The sequence below is a fragment of the Jaculus jaculus genome, chromosome 8, assembly GCF_020740685.1.
Source record: "Jaculus jaculus isolate mJacJac1 chromosome 8, mJacJac1.mat.Y.cur, whole genome shotgun sequence".
In the NCBI taxonomy this organism is placed as follows: Eukaryota; Metazoa; Chordata; class Mammalia; order Rodentia; family Dipodidae; genus Jaculus; species Jaculus jaculus.
Window position 1 is genome coordinate 74,132,033 of NC_059109.1, and position 23,371 is coordinate 74,155,403.

General features: G+C 48.2%; 1 protein-coding gene across 3 annotated transcripts in view; it reads left to right on the top strand.

Annotated features, from left to right (window-relative positions):
• Window positions 1-23,053, top strand: part of Galnt9 (polypeptide N-acetylgalactosaminyltransferase 9) — a 77,062-nt gene extending 54,009 nt beyond the window's left edge. For 2 of the 3 annotated variants that reach the window (XM_004668873.2, XM_045156910.1), the window contains 5 exons: window positions 11,122-11,307; window positions 13,616-13,753; window positions 15,811-15,906; window positions 20,518-20,685; window positions 22,149-23,053. In XM_004668873.2, coding sequence (XP_004668930.1) covers window positions 11,122-11,307; window positions 13,616-13,753; window positions 15,811-15,906; window positions 20,518-20,685; window positions 22,149-22,295 — 735 coding nt within the window. In that variant the 3' untranslated portion in view covers window positions 22,296-23,053. The remainder of the gene's footprint in view (window positions 1-11,121; window positions 11,308-13,615; window positions 13,754-15,810; window positions 15,907-20,517; window positions 20,686-22,148) is intronic. The other variant, XM_045156908.1, reaches the window with a different exon arrangement.
• The last annotated feature ends 318 nt before the right edge of the window (window positions 23,054-23,371 follow it).

A 23,371-nucleotide genomic window follows, 5' to 3' on the forward strand; every position in this document is an offset into this window, starting at 1 on the left:
ACATGCACACACACACACAGACACACACACACACACGCATAAACTGCACTTCATAAACACTACACATATACTCCAAACATATACCAAAAAAAGAAAAATGACAATTGTTTCATAAAACAAAGCTGGGGTGGTTTACTAAACAACAGTAACTAATCATAACATGTACTCATTCTATTCCTATTGTCCTTAGAAGCAACTTCACTGTGCATTCTCTGTGAGACCAGAAGATAGGGCTGAGTGATGAAGGAAGTGCTCATGGATGGTCTTGCAAGTGTCTTGAGAGTACAAGAAATAGCACACACCCCAGTGTGGCAAAAGCAGAACAAGAACCCACGTCCTTGTGTACACCATGCACACCATGTGTGCAAGGCTGGTGAGGAAGAGTTGTAATGCACCTCCGTGGATTGCCACAGGATGTTCTGAAGCTTCACATCCTACAGAGCCCTTTCTAGGAGTCTCAGATCAGCAACATGAAGATATATAGACATCAAGGCCAGTAGAGAAGGTGCAGGCTTTTATGGCCAGCAGTAGCCTGTCCAGGACAGTCAATATACCTAAGTGAGGACAGGCTTTTGGAAACATGTCTACATACTTGCAGTGTGAGTTAATGATCTGACAGGGACATTCCACCCTTGCTCAGCAGAGTCCTCAGTGTGCAGTGTGTGTAGGACCCACTGAATGGCCTCCTCTCTGCACAAGTTCGGCTGCCAACATGGGTCAGGTCTCAAAGTCGAGAAGCAAGAGAAGATGGTGGCTGCAACAAGTGTTTTCAGAGCCCCTGCCTGGCTTAGCTGGGCTCCTTGCTGGGGGGACAGAGTTGGAGTCAGGATGCAGACATGGAGGGACAGAAGCTGCCCTAGCTAGCCTCCTATAGGAGACCTAAGGGCCCAGAGAGGGTGTCCTGACCTGAGTGACGAGGTATGTGTTGAAACATCATTCTGCGGCACACACTAAGTTATCCTGAAGCTCAGGGTATACAGGCTACAGGGTTGTTGGGCTGACTCCTGGCATTCATCCTGCCTCAAAGGGCACATGTAAGGCTGGCATGCTGAAGTCACAGTCACCAGGGGTGCTCCAGAGCCTAAAGTATCAATCATTCTTGCCTGAGGGATGACAGTGAATCACTCCCCTTAGATAGCTCCTGGTACCCAGTTCTGTTCACACCAATAGGTTCATCTCACTGTGGGACCCAACCCTGCCTTAAAGGAACGGAGAGTCTGCTGCTAGGGCTCCTTCCAACAGTCCACTTAGCTGCTGTCTCTGTTCCTAAGCCTGAAGAGGCCACAGAGAGCTCTGGCAATCCCAGAAGGCCACACTGTGCTTGCAGGGAATCAGTTCTACTTATGCCTATTTGATTAGAAGCACAGCCTCAGTGTACCCAGGATGAGCTATGGGCCCACTGAGCCTGGCCTTTTTTTTTTTTTAGACAGGGTCTTATGCAGCCTAGGCTGGCCTCCAACCCCCTATGTAGTTGAGGGTGACTTTGAACTTATCATCCTCCTTCCTCTACCTCTGGAGTAATGAGATTGGTGCTGAAGATTGAACCCACAGTTTCATGCATGCTAGGCAAGCCCTCCACCAACTAAGCTGCATCTCCAGCCTCCCTCTGTTTGTTTGTTGCTGTTGTTTTAATGTGTAGAAATACTAACACTTTATTAAGCAAGAGAAAGGGGGCTGGAGAGATAGCTTAATGATTACAGTGCTTTTCTGCAAAGCCTAAGGACCCAGATTCAATTCCCTAGTACCCATGTAAGCCAGATGCATATGGTGGCAATGCATCTAGAGTTCATTTGCAGTGAATACAGGCCCCGGTGCACCTGTTCTCTCTCTCTCAAATAAATAAATAAATAAAAATAAAATATTTGAAAAAGAAAGAGGAAGGCACTGTGGAGAATGGGAAGGGGCCAGAGTTCCTCATCCTGTGTATTTTCTGCTGTTCACATGAGAGCCATCTCTGCACAGAAGACCATTTAAACCGGGTTTTGAAAAGAATTATATACACTGTTTTTTAAATTACAGTTTTAAAAATCTATTTACTTCAGCCAGGTGTGGTGGCACACGCCTCTAACCCCAGCACTCAGAAGGCAGAGGTAGGAGGATCGCCATGACTTCAAGGCCACCCTGAGACTACATAGTGAATTTCAGGTCAGCCTGGCTAGAGTGAAACCCCACCTCTAATAAACAACAACAACAAAAAAACCTATTTACTTTAATTCTTTGAGTTAAATTTAAAGATAATATAACTATGGCTATAAATCCACTGGAATAAGAATAGTGTTAAGAATGGTTGTCTCCTCCTTGTCTGATTAATGTTTGATCAACTCAGGTTGCCATCACATAGCATCTGTTCCAGCTATGCCTGAAGTTACTCCCTCCAACCTTTAAACGTGACACAAACCAGGTATGGTGGCTCACGTCTGCAATCCTCCTGAGGCAGGAGAATTGCCGTAGTTAAAGGCCAGCCTCGGCTATGAGTGGGACCCTGTTTTATAAACAAAAATTTAAAAAAACAAAGATGACAACATATGTAACTTCCTTTCCTTTTAAGCACTTTGAATACCTGATAAACTGGAAATTTCCCCATCTGCCTAAAATTTTCTAATACATCTAATGAATGAACTTAAGACAAATCTCAAGCCCTTGTGAGCATGTCATGGCCATCTGCAAAGGTGTTCAGTTACCTTCCACAGTCCTTCAGGGATGGACCCTACAACCAGACTCCTGAAGCCAGGAGATCCTGGTGTGAGGGATCCTGCACCAAGGGGTCCTGCAGTGAGGAGATCTTATCATAATGGGATCCTGCCATTAGGGGACCTTGCAGTGAAGCAAGGTTCCTGCATTGAAGAGATCCTGCTGTTATTGGATCTTTTTGTAATGAAATCCTGCCGTGAGTGATTCTGCAGCAAGAGGATGCTGTAACGAGGGATCCTGCAGTGAGGTTCTTGCTTCTTTGCCCCACCCCAAGTCTCCCAAGAAGCTAAACTGAGTTTCCACTGTTTCTGTTGCCAACAGGCCAGTACCTGGAACCTAAAGGGCCCTGCAAGGAAGCACTGTTCTAAAGCAGGGGCCCAGAGTCTGGGGGCCAGGGAAGAGGTGTCCACAAAGCCCAGGAGCCAGCTGGATAATTGTGTGTATTACAGTCAAGTTCACATTGCTGGCAGAAATCACCCAACCAAGAGCAACTTGGGTGGGGGGAGGTTTATTTTGGCTTACAGGTTCAAGGGAGAAGCTCACGATGGCAGGGGAAAATGATGGCATGAGCTGAGAGAGGACATCACCCCTTGGCCAACACAAGGAGGACAATAGCAACAGGAGAGTGTGCCAAACACTGGCAACGGGAAACTGGCTATAACACCCATAAGCCCACCCCCAACAATACACTGCCTCCAGAAGGCATTAATTCCCAAATCTCCATCAGCTAGGAATCTAGCATTCATTCAGAACACCTGTGTTTATGAGGAACGCCTAAATCAAACCACCACAATGTGAGAGCTAAAAGGCAGGCCAGGGCCATGGAGGGGGACCAGAGTGACATGTAGCCTCAGTAAAACACTGACTCTGTCCCATCTGACACCTGTATGGCTCCAGGGCAGCTGCCCAGCTGGGCCACACCTCCAAGAGTAGCCACGAGATTATCTCAGGAAGCCTTTGCAAATGTGCTTGTTCTTGGGGGGTGTCTGTTTGATGGTCAGGAACAGTGACATGGCAGCTCCCTGAAGAGTGTCCTTGTAGTGTCAGTGGTAGCCATGGGGGAGATGCAGCACTGCCTGCTGGATCCATCCTAGGGAGTAGGCCATGTTCCTGCTCCCCACAGTGAACCTGACTGCCCCATCCTGCATGGCTGTGTGGACAGGCAGGGAGAGCCAGGGCACCATCCCTCCCGTTACAGGCCAATTCCACTGCCCCGACTACACATAGCAAGCATTTCACAGATTGGGAAATAAGCAGGTAGTTAGGAAAAAGTCAAACTGGGAGCAGTATGAGGCAGGACTGACAGGGATGGCTCATGGCCACAGCTGGCTGATATGACCCAGGTGACCTGTAGCTTGGACAGGGAGGAAGACTGTGGAGAGGTGGTTAAGGAAGGTTAGAGCAGCTGTCAGGAACTACCCATGGAGTAAAAAGTCATCATGACCTGGCATTCTCTGGATTTCTTCCATCCTTTCATCTTTTTTTTTTTTTTTTTTAATAGGATCTTGCTGTAGACCAGGCTGACCTGGAATTCACTAGGTAGTCTTAGGCTGCCCTTGAACCCATAGTGATCTTCCTACCTCTGCCTCCCAAGTGTTGGGATTAAGGGTGTACACCACCATGCCTGGCTTCCTCCATTCTTTAAGCAGATGTTGAGACTGGACTTCCAGAAAGAGAAAAATCTGCTGTTTGGAACTTGGAAATAGAGATACAGAGTGGAGAGAGGCAGCAGACAGGTAACTCCAGGTCTGGAGCATACCTCTGTAAGGATTCAGGAGAGGTGGCCCCAGTGGAAAGAGCCACTATGCCCACATCTTTGGGGTTGTGATGGACCCACATGATGTATCCTGGGGTTCTGCCCTGTCCATCTAAGTCCAAGAGCCCTGGAACCCTCTCTCCACTGGATGATCATTGCCTATGCCTGGCCAGGGCCCACATTCTTCCTCCTCCACTTCCATTTTGTCCTCTGACTGTATGTGGCTATGGTGCCTCCAAGGATTTACTGGGCTGTCACAGTTAATGAATTCATGAGCTCTGACGTGATCATTCACCAAGACCGAGATCGATGGTGGGGACAGAAATGGCATCTCAGATTTGAAAGGCCTGTCTGACCTTAATCTCCAGCCTCATCCTGAGGGGCAGTAGGCAGAGACTGGGCAAACTGGCCTGATGATGCCAATAATAGGGGGTAGGATAGGATCTCCCTGACCAGAAGACCAAATGTGTTTGGGTCTCAAAAACTTCATGTTCTGTCCCCTGCCTGTCTGACTCTCCCCTTAACCACTGGTTTCCCCACAAAGCTCTACTGCTCTTATACACTCCTCTTTAGAAACCTTGTTCCAATCCTGGTTGTGCCTTTTGCTGGGGAAAATCATGGTAAAAGAATTCCTCCAACAGAAACAGTGGTTGAGTGCTCTGTTGTGTAAAGAGGAGTACAGGGTATAAGCTAAGCCAACTCCTGTCCCTGTTTACCATAATGCTAGCAAACTTCCTAGAATCTCCTGGCTTAAGAAGTGGCCTCTCGGGCTGGAGAGATGGCTTAGCGGTTAAGCGCTTGCCTGTGAAGCCTGAGGACCCCAGTTCGAGGCTCGGTTCCCCAGGACCCACGTTAGCCAGATGCATAAGGGGGCGCACGTGTCTGGAGTTCGTTTTCAGTGGCTGGAAGCCCTGGCGCGCCCATTCTTTCTCTCTCTCTCTGTCTATTTGCCTCTCTCTCTCTGTCACTCTCAAATAAATAAATAAAAATGAACAAAATTTTTTAATAATAATAAAAAAAAGGGGCCTCTCTGTGTCTATGTGATTCAGATGGCAATCTCAGCTGGGGGCGTGGCCCAGGAGAGAGTAGATTGGGCATTCATAGGAGGGCCAAGCCATGGCCCTGGTTACCACTGCTGCTAGCAAATTGCCCAGAATCTCATGATTTAAGAAAGGGTCTCTCTCTGTCTGTGTGGCAGGACTGGCAGTTTCAGGTTTGGGCATGGCTTAGGCCCAGGAGGGAGCAGATTGGACCCAGTGAGAGGGCCAAGCCAAGAATCTAGATCCTCCTTCCTCTCCTCCTCCTCCTCTTCTTCCCTTGTAGTTTGGCTTAGGAGAAACAAACCCAGGCTGCTATCAGGAACTCCCTGTGTCCTTCTTGTAGGCCCCAGAACTTGGCAGCAATTGTAAACCCCATCTTCTACCATTGCTGCTTTAAACAGGCCTGAGTGCTGGGAACTTTAGGCCCACAAGTGTTAGCTCTCAGGCCTATGGTGTCAGGATCCTTGACCCATAAGTCTTGGCAGCTTTCTAGAACTCTTCCAACAACCAGGACCTGTGGTTTCTCATCTCGGGTGCATCACAACCGTCTGTCTTCCTTAGTATTGGTTCTACCCTCTCTTGGGTCTCTGTCTACTTCTTCTCTTCCTCATTGTCTCTGTTGTGTCTACTCCCTGTTATTTCCCCTGGTCATTTCTCACAGCTCTTCCACTATCTTGTGTCACTACTGATACTGCTGCAGACTTTCCTCTGCCACCACCTCTACTACTGCTGCTTCTAAAGCCACTAGTGACCCTGCCACTTTGGCCAGCATTTCTTCATGCCACCAGCCCAGCCCACTGTTACAACATCAGGATGCACCACTTATGTGGCTTGAAAGGGGGTGAGGCAAGGGTGTTCGCAGCAATTGCTATAGTTTTTTATGAAAATCAGAGAACATGATTGCACTAAGCATAGGCCTGCTGGACGACCAGGGGAAGTGCTTCCCCTCTGATCTGGGTCATCAAGACCAGGTTATCAAGAGCTCCCTAAGGTATGAGATGGCAAAAAGACCAGTACAAGCTATTTGAAAATGTCATGACTGGAACACAGCCTCCTGGTATTGGTAGCAAGCAGCCATGGTTGCTATGCAGCTTCCCCAAGGTACCTATGGAGTTCACGCAGCTATGCACACAAGCAGGCACAAAATAGGGTCGGGGCTAATTAGGACAAGATGGTGTTACATTAGATATTTCAGTGGGACATGCTTCTGTCTTACACAGAAAGCTGCGGCCGGCCCAGGGACCCCACTTCATCTGGGTCTGTGTTAGCCTTGGAACAGATTTTGACAAGGTCCTGAAGTGGTGAGCAGCAGGGAGATGGGGAGAGAGCTATGAGATCCTGTTCTTGGTTTGCAGAGCCACTTTCAGGAAGACTATGTTCCAGTATCTATGTTCTAGTATCTGATAGGAGTGCAAGGCCAGATACTGGAGGGGTATAACCCTGCTCTCCACAAGTTCACAGAGCAAGTAAGAGCCAAAGATGAGCCTCTTCATCTGCCAGCCACCAACATTGGGGAGCAGGCACTGCCTGTGGGAGAGGATAGAGAGTATCTGCTGTTGATGTGAGCATCTTTGTGAACAAGTGACTGCAGGCACTGTGACTTCAAAACTCCTTGAGACTTGCATTCAGGGCCTGCCTCTGCTTGCTCACTTGTTGGGCCACCTTCTCTCTCAGCCCTAGTTTCCCAGTCTGTCCCTGAGGAGCACAGTGAGATTAACTCTGGGAACTGTTTAAGGATCAAATGTGATGGGAGCTCACAGCACCAAGAATGCAGCAAGCCCACATAGATGCTAACTATGGCATGCAGACTTTCTTAAATATTAGCTTTTTTTCCTCTGTAAAAAATGGTCCTAATGTAAACACATGGGATCCATACTGGCTTGAACAGAACTGAAATCCCTCACAATTCTCTCTGTCAGCCTGAGTTGTGCTTCCAGAACCTGCTTCTGCATTTGTATGTGCACATGCAAACGTGTATAGCAGGTATTGCTACATGTTGTTTGTGTGCATGCTTTAGATGTAGCATATGTGCATGTCATAAATGTATATGTATGTATCTATGTGCATGCAACATATGGTATATGTGTGTATACGTGTTATGTCTTTATATACGGGTATGAGGTATGTGTGGCCTATGTTTATATGTATATATGTTACTTTATTGTTTGTGGTATATGTGTATGTGTGTGGTATATATATGAGTATGGCATGTTGCATGTGTGTGGTATATGTGAGTGTGGTATTTGTTATATATGTGTGTGTGTTATTGTGGTATGTGTATATATGTGAGTGTGATGTGCATGTATGATATATATGTGTATATATGTGAGTGTGATAAACTTTTGCCAGTAGTAGTGCCTTAGGGAGGCCATTGCTTAGTTTTTGTAGCATGAAAGACCTGATCAATTATAACTTTTAGTTTTGACAAATATGACAGACACAAAGAAAATGCCTTTGTTGGCTCATTTGTATTTCGGCTCTTTCTAATGAGGTGAATACTGCGTGAATGTGTCAACCACATGTTGCCCTTCCTGGCTGATTTTACTGACACACCCCTCATTCTTTGACTATTCTGTCTGCTGGAAATTGTTGCCCCATGTGGGATGGAAGCACCTTCCTGTCATTCTCAGACTCTCATTTCAGGCTAGTGGGTTTTTCCTGCAGGTTTGCCCCTGATGTACTGTGGCTTCAAAGGGATGGCCTGAAGCATTGGCCCTTTGAACATCCAGCTGGCACCACCCAGTTATCATACTAAAAGCAGGGCCATGTATAGGGCATATTTTACAGAATAAAGTCCAGACTGTTCCTCATAGTGTTTTACGTATTTATGTATTCTTATTTTATTTATTTGTGAGCAGGGTCAGGGCCTCTTTCCATTGCAAACAAACTCCAAATACATGCACCACTTTGTACATTTGACTTTATGCGGGTATTGGGGAATCAAACCCACAGCAGGTTTTGCAAGCAATGTCTTTAACTCCTGGGCCATCTTTCCAGCCCTACAGTGTCTTTTAAAGTTGGTTTGTTTTTTTGGTTGTTGTTGTTGTTGTTTTTGAGGTAGGGTCTCACTCTAGTTCAGGTGACCTGGAATCAGTAGCTCCAGGCTGACCTCAAACTCACAGGAGTCCTCCTACCCCAGCCTCCCAAGAGCTGTGATTAAAGGTGTGTGCCACCACAGCCAGCTCAGTGTTTTAAAATAGAGGCTACTTTATCCTTTGCCCCTGGAATGCTTCTTCCATTGTGGGCCAATTGTGTGTGTATACTTGTGTCTGCTTTGAGCCTTCTACTTTTAGCCATTACATCATTGCTATATAAAACATTTTAATGTCTAACAATGGAATACATCCCCATTATCCATCTAGAATTTTCTTGGCTATCTCTCCCTCTGATTCCAGTGCTGTGATTTGAATAGAAAATGTTACCCATAGGTCCATGTGTTGAAAGCTTAGTGTCCAACTAGTTGAACTATTTTGGAAGTGGTGGAAACCTTAAGGAGGTGGCTTTTATTGGAGGAAGTAGGTCACAGTGGGTGGGCTTTGGAGCTAGCTGTATTTTGTTTCCATGTTTCCCTGTCTGGTCACTGTGAGATACACAGCTTTGCTCCTGCCATGCCATTTGCCTCAGAATCACAGCAATGGAGCCAAGTAACTCTGGACTGAAACCTCTGAAACTATGATCCACAAAAAATCTTTCCTCACTGTAGCTGTTTGTACAGGTATTTGTCACCGTGGTAAAAAATGAACAACATACCCATTTACCAAAAACCCATTCCATCTGTCTTCAGTGCATGTGATGTCACACAGTGGCACAATCATCATACCTATTTGTTCATTGGGAGATCAGCCTGTTGGATCACACAGCACTATTTTGATGGGTGGAAGGACTGGCACAGTACATAATGTTGAGCAGTCAGTATTTTCTAGAGAAGCAGACTAGTAGAACATAAGTGGACACAGGCCAGGTTCAGTATAAGGAGCTAGCTCATAAAGTTAGTCACTGTCAAACCCCCAAGTCTGCCTCATCTGTAGCTCTGGGAGCCAATGTTGTGAATTTAAGTCTGTGCCACATCTTGAGGCCAGACATGATGATGTCCAGACCTAGGAACAGGCTGAGAGGACAAACTCTGCTCCACAGCTTGTGTCCTCACTGGCCTTAAATGAATGATTGAGGCCCATGTTAGAGAGTGTACCCTGTCATACTCATCATGCAGGGGTAAAGGCAGAGCTCACACAACACACCCAGAAAAACATCTGATAAACCATCCCATACCTGGGCTCAAAGAAGGTGACACATTAAAGTAAGCTACCCAGGGCTGAAGAGGTGACTTAGTTGTTAAGGCGCTTGCCTGTAAAGTCTAAGGACCTACGTTTGATTGCCCAGAACCCACATAAGCCAAATGTACACAGTAGCACATGCGTTTGGAGTTTGTTTGCAGTGGCTAGAGGCCGTGGTGTGCCCATTCTCTTTTTCTTTCTCTGTCTCTGTCTCTCTCCCTCTATTAAATAAAAATTTTAAAAATATCTTTTAAAGTGGGCTGGAGAGATGGCTTAGTGGTTAAGCGCTGTGTCTGTTGCTTTCAAATAAATAAATAAATAATTTTAAAAAATATTGTCTAAAAATATCTTTTAAAGTAAGCAACTCAGTAATGCAGACTGGGCCAGAGCAGAGACCTGCTCTCAAGCCTGGGACAGCTAAAGATAGTTAAAGAAAAATGACTTGAGCAATCCTGTGCGTGAGAACCCATGGTGCAACACTGATTTCCACTGCAAAGGGGTACAGACAGCAAGGGTCTTCAGAGTTTATTTGCTGAGGGAGCAAGCTGCTCAGCTTTGTTTGAACCTAGATCATGTGTTTGCTTGGAATCATGTGTTTGAAGGGTACATGTGTTACTTTCACATCACTGTGACTGAAATACCAAACAGCAGTGATATGAGTGAGGAAAGGTTTATCTGGGCTCATGGTTTCAGAGCGTCTCTGTCCATCATGGCAGGGAAGGCATGACAGCAAGAGTGGCTCTGTCTATGGTGGTGGGTGCATGACATGGCTATTCATAAAATAGCTGACCAGGAAACAAGGACACATAACCTAGAAAGGCCCACCCCCTAATGACCTACATCCCCAGCCACACCTACCTCTTCACAATTCCACAGCACCACCTATCAAGAATCAGGGATTTAAAACATGAGTTCTGGAGGCATTTCAGATTCAAACTTCAGTACTGTGTTTGCACAGCTGGTGCCTTTTTATAAATCAAGCTGAATCTGTGATTCAATTCTGGTCACTCAGGTGTGGGGGTGGAAGTGGCCATGGGGAGTTCCTGCACAGAACACTGAGTGGGTGGATTGGATCAGAATCTGCAGTCTTACAGTGAGCAAGAGATATCAAGCATGGTTGGAAATCTCAAAAGGGAAGCATCCTAGTGCCCAGACCCTGGTAGGCACAACCCATGGCCCATGGATTTTCCTTAGACATTGTCCCTTGAAATAAGCCATAGGTGGCCAGGCCCCTCCCCTAAGTTCTCCAGACCTCCAGAGATACCTCAGATGCCCTCAGACAATACATCAGCTTCTCTGAACAGGGACAAAAAACACACTGGGTAGTCCCTGTGGCCTCTGACCAGGTCCTCCTTCATAGGTGTGGCAGTGTGGTGGCAGCATGGAGGTGCTCCCCTGTTCCCGTGTGGCCCACATCGAGCGCACCAAGAAGCCATACAACAACGATATTGATTATTATGCCAAGCGCAATGCACTGCGGGCCGCCGAGGTGTGGATGGATGACTTCAAGTCTCATGTGTACATGGCCTGGAACATCCCCATGACCGTAAGATGGGTGCTACGTTTGGTGGATAGAGACAGGGACTCCTATAGCACTCAGGAAGGGAATTTAAGCTAGAGCCATTGGGCTCCTGGGACTGGAGCCATGCCTATGGGAGGCTGGCCCCTGTCACCCTGCACCACTGGATAGTAGGGTAGTAAGGTCATTAGTAGGGGAAAATTCTAGCTGGCCCAGCCACAGTGGCCACATCCTATATGTCTTGGTTAGTAAAGTTCCAAGGTACAATTAGCTAGCATGCATTGGAAATGAAGGAGGTCAGCTGCTTCCCCAGTCTTACCTCAGCATTACCATAGCAACTACCTCCAGCTTATCCAGCCCTGCATCCTGGAAGCAGCCTCTTTGGTTCTTAACCCACAGTCAGGACTAGGCCTGGAATCCTGACTCTGTAAACACGTATGCATGCTTGTATGTACATATTTACTTTAGACAGGGTATTTCTCTATAAGCCCATGCTGCCCTTGAATTTATAATCCACTGCCTCTGTCTCCCTTGTGCTGGGGTTACAGGTGTGATCATCATACCCATCCTACTTTTTTTTTTCTCTCTGCACCATCCTAAAATGATTAACCACCACTAAGGCAACATACTTAGCATGTGGATAAGGTTATCTGGAACAGCTGAGTGAACCCAGGGCTGCCCAATAGAATGGAACTTCCCCATGTACTAGATATAAAACCTGAAAATCACATTCATTGCCCATAAAGTGAGTTGATGTGGAGAATAGGCAACCACATCCCCAGCATCCAGAAGGGACTATAGGACATTAAAGCCCAGATTAGGGGCCATATGTGAGCTTCACCAGCCTGAGCTCTCAGCCAAGCAAGAAATAGGGGCATGTTGCTAAAGTGATTCACCCTTCTATGTCCTGAAAACCCCAAGATCCCCCAGGAGCAATAACTTACTTATTCCTCAAAACAGAGCAATAGAAACTGTATATCCTCACTTGAAGTTGAGAAAAACTGAGGAGCAGGGAGGGTGTGTTAGTTACTTTCTTATTGCTTTAAGCAAACAAATACCTGGCTAGAAGCAACTTCAGGATGAAAAACGTGTATTTTGGCTTATAGTTCTAGGGAGATGCATTCCCTTGTAGTGGGGAAGGAATGGCAGCAGGAATAGGAAGCCAGCTAGTCAAATTCAGGCACATTCAGGAAGCAGAGAGCAAACAGGAAGTGAGACAGAGCTATTAAACATCAAGGCCCATCCCCATGACCCACAATCTCCAACAGGGCTCCACCTCCTAAAGGTTCAACAACCTTTTTAAATAGTGCCATCATATGGGAATCAAGTGTTTAAATACCTTGGCCCAGGGATGGTGGTGCATGCCTTTAATCCCAGCACTAGGGAGGCTGAGGTAGGAGGATTGTTATGAATTCAAGGCTAGTCTGAGAATACAAAGTAAGTTGTTCCAGGTCAGTCTGGGATAGAGTAAGATCTTGCCTCAACAACAACAAAACACATAAGGCTATGGGGGACATTTTACATCCAAACCACAACAAAAGAAGGGTAAAGAATTCTGAAGGCTACATGCAAAAAGTGATGGTTCTCAAACCTGACAGCCCTCCCCTGAGGCCAGCTCAGAGTGCCCTGGGGGAGGCAGGAGCTCCTGAACCACCCCACATCCCTAAGAGTTTGCTGCTCACACAGGACACCACACCTCAGGCCCCATGGCTCAGAAAAGCTGTAATGAAAGCACAAATTAAAGGCAACCAGGATGGACACATAGGGCAGGGCCCAAAAGATGAAACACCACCACCCATGACCTGCTCCTGGGGAAGCCTACGGAGAGTGCCCAACCCTCCCAGCACCAGCACATGACAGCCTAACTAGTATTTCCACCTTGGAGTTTCCCAAGTCCATGTCTGAGGCTGGCCACGGTGATGGCCATGGAGCTGATTTTAGTGTCCAGTCCTCTAGAAGTCACGTTGCATCAGGCTGCATTGTGTGGCCAAGGCTGTCCACAAACCTCATCCAAATACAGGCCATGTGGGGGCCAAGGACCAGGCAAACCAGACAAAAATCAGGCATGGAGAACAGGACCAGGGTTCCTCTGGGGAACAGGGCAGAGTGGGTGAGCCAGACCTGTACACAGCTGGGACCCTCTATAGGCTCCAGATCAGCAGGAGCCCAGGCCTGGATGAGGCCTTGGTGACCTGACACTGCAGATGGGGCTGTTCTCAGTAGCAGGGTGAAGGTCCCAGACTTCAGAAGTCTATTACATGGCAGAGACCTAACTGTAGGGTACCATGGACCTGCAATTCTCATGCCCTCCACTCCCCCCTTTTCTGCCCCTCAGAACCCAGGAGTGGACTTCGGGGATGTGTCCGAGAGACTAGCTCTGCGCCAAAGGTTGAAATGCCGCAGCTTCAGGTGGTACCTAGAAAATGTGTACCCTGAGATGAGGATCTACAACAACACCCTCACGTACGGAGAGGTACCACCTTTGCCACCAGGGTCCTACTGGGGCCCAGCACCCCGCCACCTGTGCCCTGACACCCATTTACCAACATCTCACATCCCAACATCCTGTGCCCCAACACCCAGTGTAAATGAGTTCAGTATAAGTGAGTGTATATGCTTGGACACTAAGGTACTAAAGACACCTCGTGGGCACAGCAATATATGAAAACATACTCGTATTTGCATGCAGAAATACACATGAATAGGCCTGTACACACATACTTGTGTGTATATACAAGCACATTCCACATACCTAGGCATGATTCCACACGTGTATACAAACATATCACATACATGTTTACAGATGCATAAACCTATATATATCCATTACATGAATTTGTATGCATATACACATGTATGCATGTAGATACAGGTATGTATATACCTCCATGTGCATAAAAGTACATATACATCATTTGTATGTCTATATATTCACACATTCATATAGAGATGCATGTGTGTATGAATGTGTCCACAAGTTTGAACCTGCATTCATACCTGTGTGTGCATGCATTTGTCCATATACATATGTGCAGCATGTGTTCATTTATTGCATGTGTACATATAAATTACATTCATGTTATGTATGAGTCCATACAAACACATACTGATACATCTATGCATGTATGTGTATAATGCATACATATATTTGCACAACATCTTGTTCATGTATACACAAACACTCCCCAAACACAAATGTTCACTTGTACCTGTGTGCATGAGCTCCCATCTAAGGGATCTGTGAGATAAACGCACAACCACTTGTCCAGACAAAGTGGCACATAAACTTGTGTGTACATGTGGAGGTGCACATTTGTGCACTACTGAAGCACGGCTGTGTTCACATCACAATGCACGTGTGCACTGAGAAGAAGCACGCACACCTGAGTGCTGACGCACCAGCTACACAAACACCCACCCACATGTCACCCCAGGGCTCCCATATGCATGGCCATACAGTATGGGGCTGTTTCTAAAGCCAGGGAGAGTATGCTGGCCCAAGTCTGGGATCCAGAGTCTCCCACCACACAACTGACAGGGAGAGGAGAAAATATCCCCCCAGAGAGCCACAGCCTCCTGTCTCCAGCTCCAAGGCTGCCCAAGGCCAGCATGGCTTCTCTGTGGGGAAGCAGCACTGTCCCTGGGCCAGTGCCAATGTGGGGGAGAAGGGAAGTCTTTGCAGACACATCCACCCTGCTGCTTTGTAGTCACCCTGCATCAGACCCAGTCCTGGGAGCACTTAGGGTGGCAAGCAGCTGCTCTCGGCATCCCTGTGCTGCTGTGCCTACTTCTGCTCACTGTTCGTTGGGCTCATACCTTGCTGTGGGTCCTGAAACCCTAGCATTTTATGAGAACTCCCTCCATTGTCTGGGATCAGGCCCATATGCCTTCCTGGGGAGTCATGACTTATGGCAAAATCCACAGCTGAAGCCTAGTAGGCTGAAACAGGATGAATCTACCACAGTTCTGCTGAGTTGGAGCTGCAGAGGAGAGCCTGTGGGGTCATCTGACTCTTAGCTGGGCCATGTCACATCCCTCAGTTGGTATCACTCTTCTTGCATTCCTCTGCCAAAGTATATAAGGAGCCAGAATAGCCTCTGTCTCCACATAGGAAAAGCTGCAGGTGGATAACATGAATGTTTCCAAGCTAGTGACACTCCACTGACCAAATCCAACACTTCCAAATAGGGTCTCACTTGCTGGGAGCCAGAAGTCTCCATAAATGCTGTGTGTATGTGATAGACAGGGTCATCTCTCCCCAGGTTGCCCAGGTATCCAGAGCAGCCTCTAACCTCTTCCCCCCCACCCACCTCATGGCCTTCCCTGCCCAAGGAAGATGCCACACCCTGGGGATCTCTACTCAGTGATCCTTAGGTATGAGGCTCCCACCTATTCTGTCACAGATGGCCACAGAGCAGTCACCTGTGCTCCTAAGTGGAGGACATGGTGGAATAGCTCCTGGCAACCTTGCCTCAGACCAAGGACCCTCCTCAATGACTTTGGAGTTTCTTACATCTCTTCTGACTATAGGTGAGAAACAGCAAAGCCAGTGGCTACTGCTTGGACCAGGGGGCTGAAGATGATGACCGGGCCATCCTTTACCCCTGCCATGGCATGTCCTCACAGGTAAGTGGCTCCCAGACCTCACTGTGGAGAGAGCCATCATGGGATAGGCGTGGGTGTTTCGTTGCTGCTAAGGCTAAGTTCAGGGAAGGGCTAGAGCAGTTTAGGATCCTGAAGGCAGCAGATGCAGTGAGTTGAGAACAAGAGTTTCAGGTTAAGCAAAGCCTGGCCAGTCCCATGCCTTGCTTCCTCATCAAATGGGACAGTAGAATCACTAATTTTTCTGGCAATCTTCTGGATTGTGAAAGTGGAAGCCATGCCCAGGCTAGACATAGTACAGGAAGGAGTGTTGCACTTTCCATCCTGAGCCAGCTGAGCCCCAGCCAGTGGTCACTCAGAGGCTGGCCTATTTATACCTACAGATCCCTGACCCTCCATCCCCTGAGAGTCCTAGTGACAGGTGAGCCCCTTCTGCTGTTAACAATGGCGTCTTCCCAACTGGTGCTGAGTTCGGTAGGCCTCCCCTACTCTGCATTCTACACATGGCCTGAGTCCCCTCTCTGAACCTGAACCTGTCTTGTCATCATCTATCCAGGCAGAAATCTGGAGACCCTTCTGAGCTGCTGGCTTTGCTGACACCAGTGTCAAGGCAGCAAGTGGTTGCTTGAGACTGGGGAAATTGCTCAGTGGGCAAAGTGCTTGCCAAGTTCACATCTCTAGCACCAACATAAAATCTGGGCATAATGGTGAGTGCCTGTAATTCCAGTGCAGGGAGGTGGAGACAGGAGGATTCCAGGGGCTTGCTGGCTAGCTTGTCTAGCTGGATTGGTGAGCTTCAGGTTCAGTAAGTAGCCTTCCTCAAAAAATAAGGTGAAGCAAGGTGTGGTGGCACACACCTGTAATCCCAGCACTCAGGAGGCAGAGGTAAGAGGATGCTGTGAGTTCAAGGCCACCCTGAGACTACATAGTGAATTCCAGATCAGCCAGGGCTAGAGTGAGACCTCAAAAACCAGAAGCAAAACAAAAAAGGTGAAGAGAAACTGAGGACACCAATATAAACCTATGGCTTCCATACCTCCACACATATCACTCATGCACATACGAATCCATACACCACATGCATACCACACATGCACCAAAAAAGATGTGTCTACCATGTGTAGTGGTGCATGGCTTTAATCCCAGCACTTGGGAGGTTGAGACAGGAGGATTGCTGTGAGTTTGAGGCCAGTTTGAGACTACATAGTGAATTCCAGGTCAGCCTGGGCTAGTGTAAGACCCTACCAGGAAGAGAGAGAGAGAGAGAGAGAGAGAGAGAGAGAGAGAGAGAGAGAGAGAGAGAGAGAGAGAAAGGGAAAAGGAAAGAAAGAAAGAAAGAAAGAAAGAAAGAAAGAAAGAAAGAAAGAAAGAGGAAAAAGACAAAGGAGAGAAAGAAGAAGGGAGGGGGAGGGAGGGAGGAAAAGATGTGTCAACCACTGGTGCCATTTTGTCAGGTCCAGAACAAGAGAATGTGTGCTGATGTGGCCTGAGCTCCAGAGCCAGCACTATAGGGAACAAAGGAGGAGTGTTTATGCCCATGTGTGGCCCAGCCTCAGAAGTCAAATGACTTCAACCCACAATGTTCATAGGCTCCTCAAAGTCTAGGAGTGCATAATATTGGTCCTGTGTCTGATGGGAGGACATTGTTACCTGAGTTTGGGTGTGGGGACTGCAGCTAACCGTCCACTGAAACTGTTGGAAAATGCAAGCTTCCATAATGTGTCTGAGTGGTGGTGGTGGTATGTTTGTGTGTACATAAGAGAGAGAGAGGGAGGGAGAGAGAAAGAGAGGGGGGGGGGAAACAGGGAGAAAGAGAGAAAGAGAAAGAGACAGGGTGTTGCATGAAAAAGTTCCCCTGGGGAGACACAAACACATGTCTATTCACCCCAAACAGGACAAATGACAGACCAGAGTATGATTGCACCAAAACCAGTTTTGGTAGACCAATGAGTTTTTAAAAATATTTTACATTATTTATTTATTTATTTCAGAGAGAGAGACAGACAAAATGAATGGGTATGCCAGGGTCTCCAGCCACTGCAAACAAACTCTAGATGCATGTGCTACCTTCTGCATCTGTCTTACATGGGTCCTGGGGAATTGAACTTGGATCCTTTGGCTTTGCTGGCAAGAGCCTTAACTGCTAAGCCATCCCTCCAGCCCCCCCCCCACACCCTAATGAGTTTTACAGGGTTACTCACAGAGCAGAGTGAGGGGTTAGTCACAGGAAGTTGAGCCCTCAAAGCAGCCTCAACAGAGAAGTGTCCCCCTAGCATGGATGACAACCTCTCATGGTTGCTTCAGTGATGCTCCGTGTGTCAAGATTCCCCCAGTAATCTCCTCCCTTAGCCTTAGGGTAAGGACTTAGTTAGGTTCAGGGAAATCCCAAAGCAACCACACCACTGAGAAGTCTCATCCCAGCATGAATATTGACCCCTTCATGGCTGCTAGGAGAAGTTCGTTGTCCCTTGGTCTCTATATACTCTCTATATACCTTCTATGAAAATCTATCTCCCATGGGGACCCTAAGACCTTGTTCATCATTGTATACAGCTGGCACAGGGGGTGCCTGAAATCTCAGGTGGGGGGTCTAGCAACCTTCCTTACATCCTTCATTCCTTCTATAGGGGAGTGTCAATAGGTCCAATCTCTGGAGTCTCTTGTGAGTTGTTCCAGCTGCTTTTGATAAAGTTGGCAATAGTTATTTACCGCTTTCAATGCAAAAGAAATTGCCATAGAACACAGGGAGAGACAGAAACAGAAGCAGAAAAGAAGGGTGAAAAAAAGATAAAGACTGGGACAGAAATAGATGGAGCAAGGGAAAGAAAGAGAGATCGAGATAAGACAGCATAGCAGTTACTTTCTCGTTGGTGGGATAAAACACCCAAGCAGAAGCAGTTTACAGAAGGAAAGGGGTTTATTTTGGATTACAGTTTCAAGGAAATATTTATTTCCTCATATTGGGGAAAACTTAACAGGCAACTGGGCCCAGTAGCAGGAAGGAAGCGGTCTGAGTACTGGGCTTGGAGTTGAATTATATTACCCCTAAAGCCTGCCCCTGGCAACACATCTCCTCCAGCAAGTCTCTACTTTCCAAAGCCCAACAACTTTTCCAAATTGCCACCAGCTGGAGATCAAGTATTTAAAACACATGAGTCTACGAGAGACATTTCATCCAAACACCACAGACAGGGAGAGACAGAAAGACAGAGGCAGAGACAGGCAGGAAGACACCAAGACAAAGAGACAGATAGGGCCAGGCATAGCAGTGCACATCTTTAATCTCAGCACTCGGGAGGCAGAGGTAGGCAGATCACTGTGAGTATGAGGTCAGCCTGAGACTACAGAGTGAGTTCTAGGTCAGCCTGGGCTAGAGTGAGACCCTACCTTGAAAACAAACAAAAGAGAGAAAGGGAGGATTCAAAACAGGGTGACACTGAAGGAGAGAGAGAGCCCAGTGTGATGTGTTCATGAGAACTTACTGTTGTTTCAGCGGGTTTGCTTTAAAAAAAAAAAAAAAAAAAAGACAAGGTCTCTGGGCCTCCCAAGGCCAGAATTATAGGCATGGGTCCCCACACTTTACATTTAGAGCCTCAGTTAGATCTATATTAGCCCAGTGGACAAGTCTTACCATAATCTCCTGTTTCAGAAGAGGAAACAGAATAAGAGAAGCCACACAACTGGGATGTGGCAGGAGTATGACTTGACTTCTCAGTGGAAAATGTGGTTCCTTCTCTATATGCACACAGGAAGTCAATGCTAGGTGAAGTTTTGCTGTGCCAGTGTACGAGGAATCCATGAGCCTGAGCATGGGGCCACAGCCCCTTGGAAATAACTGCTAACTTCATGGCTCTAGGGGAGCCAAGGGCCACCTGGGGCCATAAGAGTTCCTCTGTCTCCCCAGTCAACCTCCTGAGGCCCCAGGATCCCAGGCCCTGCACAGACTCTGGGGAAAGAAAGGTGCAAGTTGGGTCTCAGTTGAGGATTTTTGTGAAAGGCACTGGGTTCCATCCATAGCAGCCAGGAAGCTGCCCTTCTGCTCACCCAAAGTGGGCCTCCTTCTCCTTCCTGATGGGCAAGGTGGGGCACTGCGAGCAGGAGGCAGGATGCCCAAAGTCCTCATTCTCTAGGCCATAGCATGCCTGAGGCCATCCAGAAAGGACTCTACAGTGAGCTGTGTACCCTAGAGATCCTGCAGATGATGTTGATCAATAAGGAGGGGATATCCTCAGTTTCTTGCTCTAAATGGGGCTCCTTCCTATTCCAGAACTTTCTGAGGCCAGGAGCTTTTTACTGCTGTAAAAAATCCCTGGAAGTTTCCTCCCTTTTCCAAGGCTGGACCATGGACAGGGCCCCAGGCTCAGCCCCATCTGGTTATTCCATCTGGTAAAATCAGATGCCCAGCAGTGCTTGTCTCCTCTCTTAGAGCCTTCCAACCCAGGGCTACCTTATGTCCAATTCTGTATCCCCTAAGTAGGGACCTCCAACCCAGAGCTTCAGGGGCATGGTTGACAGCAGTTTTGGAGGCCATGGACCCCTGCCTTCCAGAACTTGCTGTGAGGGCCTGGGCAAAGGACAAGCCCAGAACCTTGAGCCTTGGACCAGTCCTACTCATAATTCCTGCCATCTCCCCAGCTGGTGCGTTACAGCTCTGATGGCCTCCTGCAGCTGGGCCCCCTGGGCTCCACTGCCTTCCTGCCTGACTCCAAATGTCTAGTTGATGATGGCCGGGGTCGCACACCTACCTTGAAGAAGTGTGAAGATGTGGCCAGGCCAACACAGAGACTGTGGGACTTCACCCAGGTCAGTAGGTGGAGCTAGCAAGGCCCAGACACCTCTGCCAGTAGGGCTAGCCACAGGGTGGGAGCCAGGGCTGCATGGGGTAGGAGCTTCAGAGCTGAGGGCAGACCTGGGTCAGCTGCTCCGCATGAGCCCTGGGAGAAAGTCTGACAAATATCAGAGAGAAACTGTTTAAAGGACTTACTGTTTGGGCTCATGGTTTCAGAGGTTTTTGTCATGGCAGGGAAGGCACATGTGGCAGATCTGACAAAAAGAGCTCATGTCATGGTGTAGAAAAGGTGAGAGAGTTTGCACAAATAGGCTTCCTCCTCCCCCCCCCCTTTTATTCCATCTGGCTCCCCAGCCCAAGGGATGGTGCCACCCATAGCTAGGATGGGTCTTCCCCTCTCCATAACTCCTCTTTGGAAAGTCCTCAGAGACACACCCAGGCATGTGTTTACCAGTCTCCCAAGTGCTTCTCAATTCAGTAAAGTTGGCAATCAAGATTGGCCATCTTGCCCTGTGGCACAGAGAGGTTACAAAACTGGCCTGTGGTCAGACAGCAAGAGATAGCAGTACTATCACTGCCCTGCAGCCCAGTCCTGCCTGCCCAGGTCCCCAGATTCAGGGGAGAGTAAAGAGGACTTGGGCAGAGGAAATGAGAACAAGCCCAGCCCTGACCACTGGCCATATGAGAAGATATTAACTCCACCAAGCTCTGCTGATCTAAGCCCTCCTGTACCTGGTGGGGATACCTCCAAGTCTGACCATTGGCCCCTGCCCCTATGATACCCCAAGCCCTGTTCTTGCTGGGTCTCTGATCCCTGGCCTGACTCCAGCCCCCACACTGTCCTGCTCTGTATGCCCAGGCCAGCTCAGTGCCTGCCCCTATGGGTCCAGGTCCAAGGCAGTCACATATGCTCTGAGCCTCTCCTGATCCCTAACCTGTCCTCCCTGGAGACAACAAAAAGATACCAGTCACCATCCCACTATCCCTGTGATAGTTAATAGTGGCTCTGCCAGCCTTGGACAGTGGGAGAAGGGGCTGGTGGCTTTGGCTGCAGGAACAACCTACCACCATTGTTTGTGAGCAACTAAGGTCCCCAGGAGGCTTGCTGAGGCAGGCAATGAAGGCCAGCATGGGGAAACCTGCCGGAGATGCCCCCAAGGTCACCAGGCTAGGGCCAGAGCCCATGGTGTTTGGGAACCACGGGGCTTCTGTGTTACCAAGGAAGCATTATTAATTCCCTTTGTTGTGACTTTGGAAAAATACCTGAAAGAGCCACTTCAGGAGGATATCACTGGACCCCAGACAACTAAGCAGGACAGTGGGTAGCCTGGCTAACAGCAGGACAAGGAGATGTCGACAGTCCAAGAAGATGGATCCCTGGGGCCTGCAGTACAGAGACCAGGGTGGGGTTGGGATCATCCCTCATCTGGAAGATACCCTGGATTCTCAATCTGACTCAGTTTTCCCTGCTCTGCAGAGTGGCCCCATTGTGAGTCGAGACACAGGCCGGTGCCTGGAGGTAGAAATGTCCAAAGACGCAAACTTCGGGCTGCGGCTGGTGGTACAGCGATGCTCAGGGCAGAAATGGATGATCAGAAATTGGATCAAACATGGGCGACATTGACCTTCTGCCCCCTACAAACCCTCCACAGACACAGACCCTCTGACATTTGGGACAGTGTTAGCCAGGCCTTGGACTGGAGCCAGGATAGACACTTCTCACCCACCCCACAGTTCTAGAGCAGTGCTGGGCCCTGCTCACTTCAGGGCTGGGCCCTGTCACCTGGCACTGTGGAAGTCTGGGGATAGCGGCATCAGCCTGCAACAGATACCAGATTCCTGGGACAGGTGGCTTTGCAGACATGTGAGGACAGTGCACGCCCATGCCGAATCACGTGCCTTTTCTATAGTGTTCCCTGAGGGGCTGCAAGGACAGCTTCACTCCCCCCACTCCTCGCATGTGCTACAGCCCTGTACATACCCCACACGGAAGCAAACACACCCGTCCAGACCTGAGGATGGAGCATCCTCATGCCTGGCATCCTGCCTCCTAGCAGGTCAAGGTCTCCCAGTTTGACTGCCCTTCACTAATCCACTCGGCCTCACTATAATCTAGGCACACTCCTGTGGTCTGGGAAGAGAGAAATGGGAAGAGACCCCAGCCTGGTCTCACTGTGGGCACATTAGACCTGAAAACAGTGATGAGCAGCAGATGCCTGCACCTGTCTTCCTGGGGCTTCCAGATAGCTAACAGGCGGGCATCATTCCAGTACTAACATCTCATCATCAGCCTGGGCTATAGGTATCTTGTTTGGTCTGCTATTTCTGTGGCAGCTCACATCAAAGATGCCTCTGGCTCCTCACCTATTTTATAAATAAAGTTTTATTGGCACACAGCCACACCTTTTGTCTGTGGGTTGTCTGTAACTGCAACTTTAGGGCTATAGGTGCAGAGTGGACATCGCACTGCATGACTGTCAAAACCAAACACACTTGCTCGGATTTAGAAAAATTGCTTCCTAACGCCCTTGCAAGGATGCACCCACTCTTTCATCCATGGAGGCTGGCTCACCATGTCTATGTTCAGGCAATATGGGAGAGACAGACATGAAGGTGCCAGCCCAGGAGCCTTTTCACCTCTATTCTCATTGCTGCTGGTCAGAACTCAATGTCACAGCCACATTCTCTCACTGTCCAGGA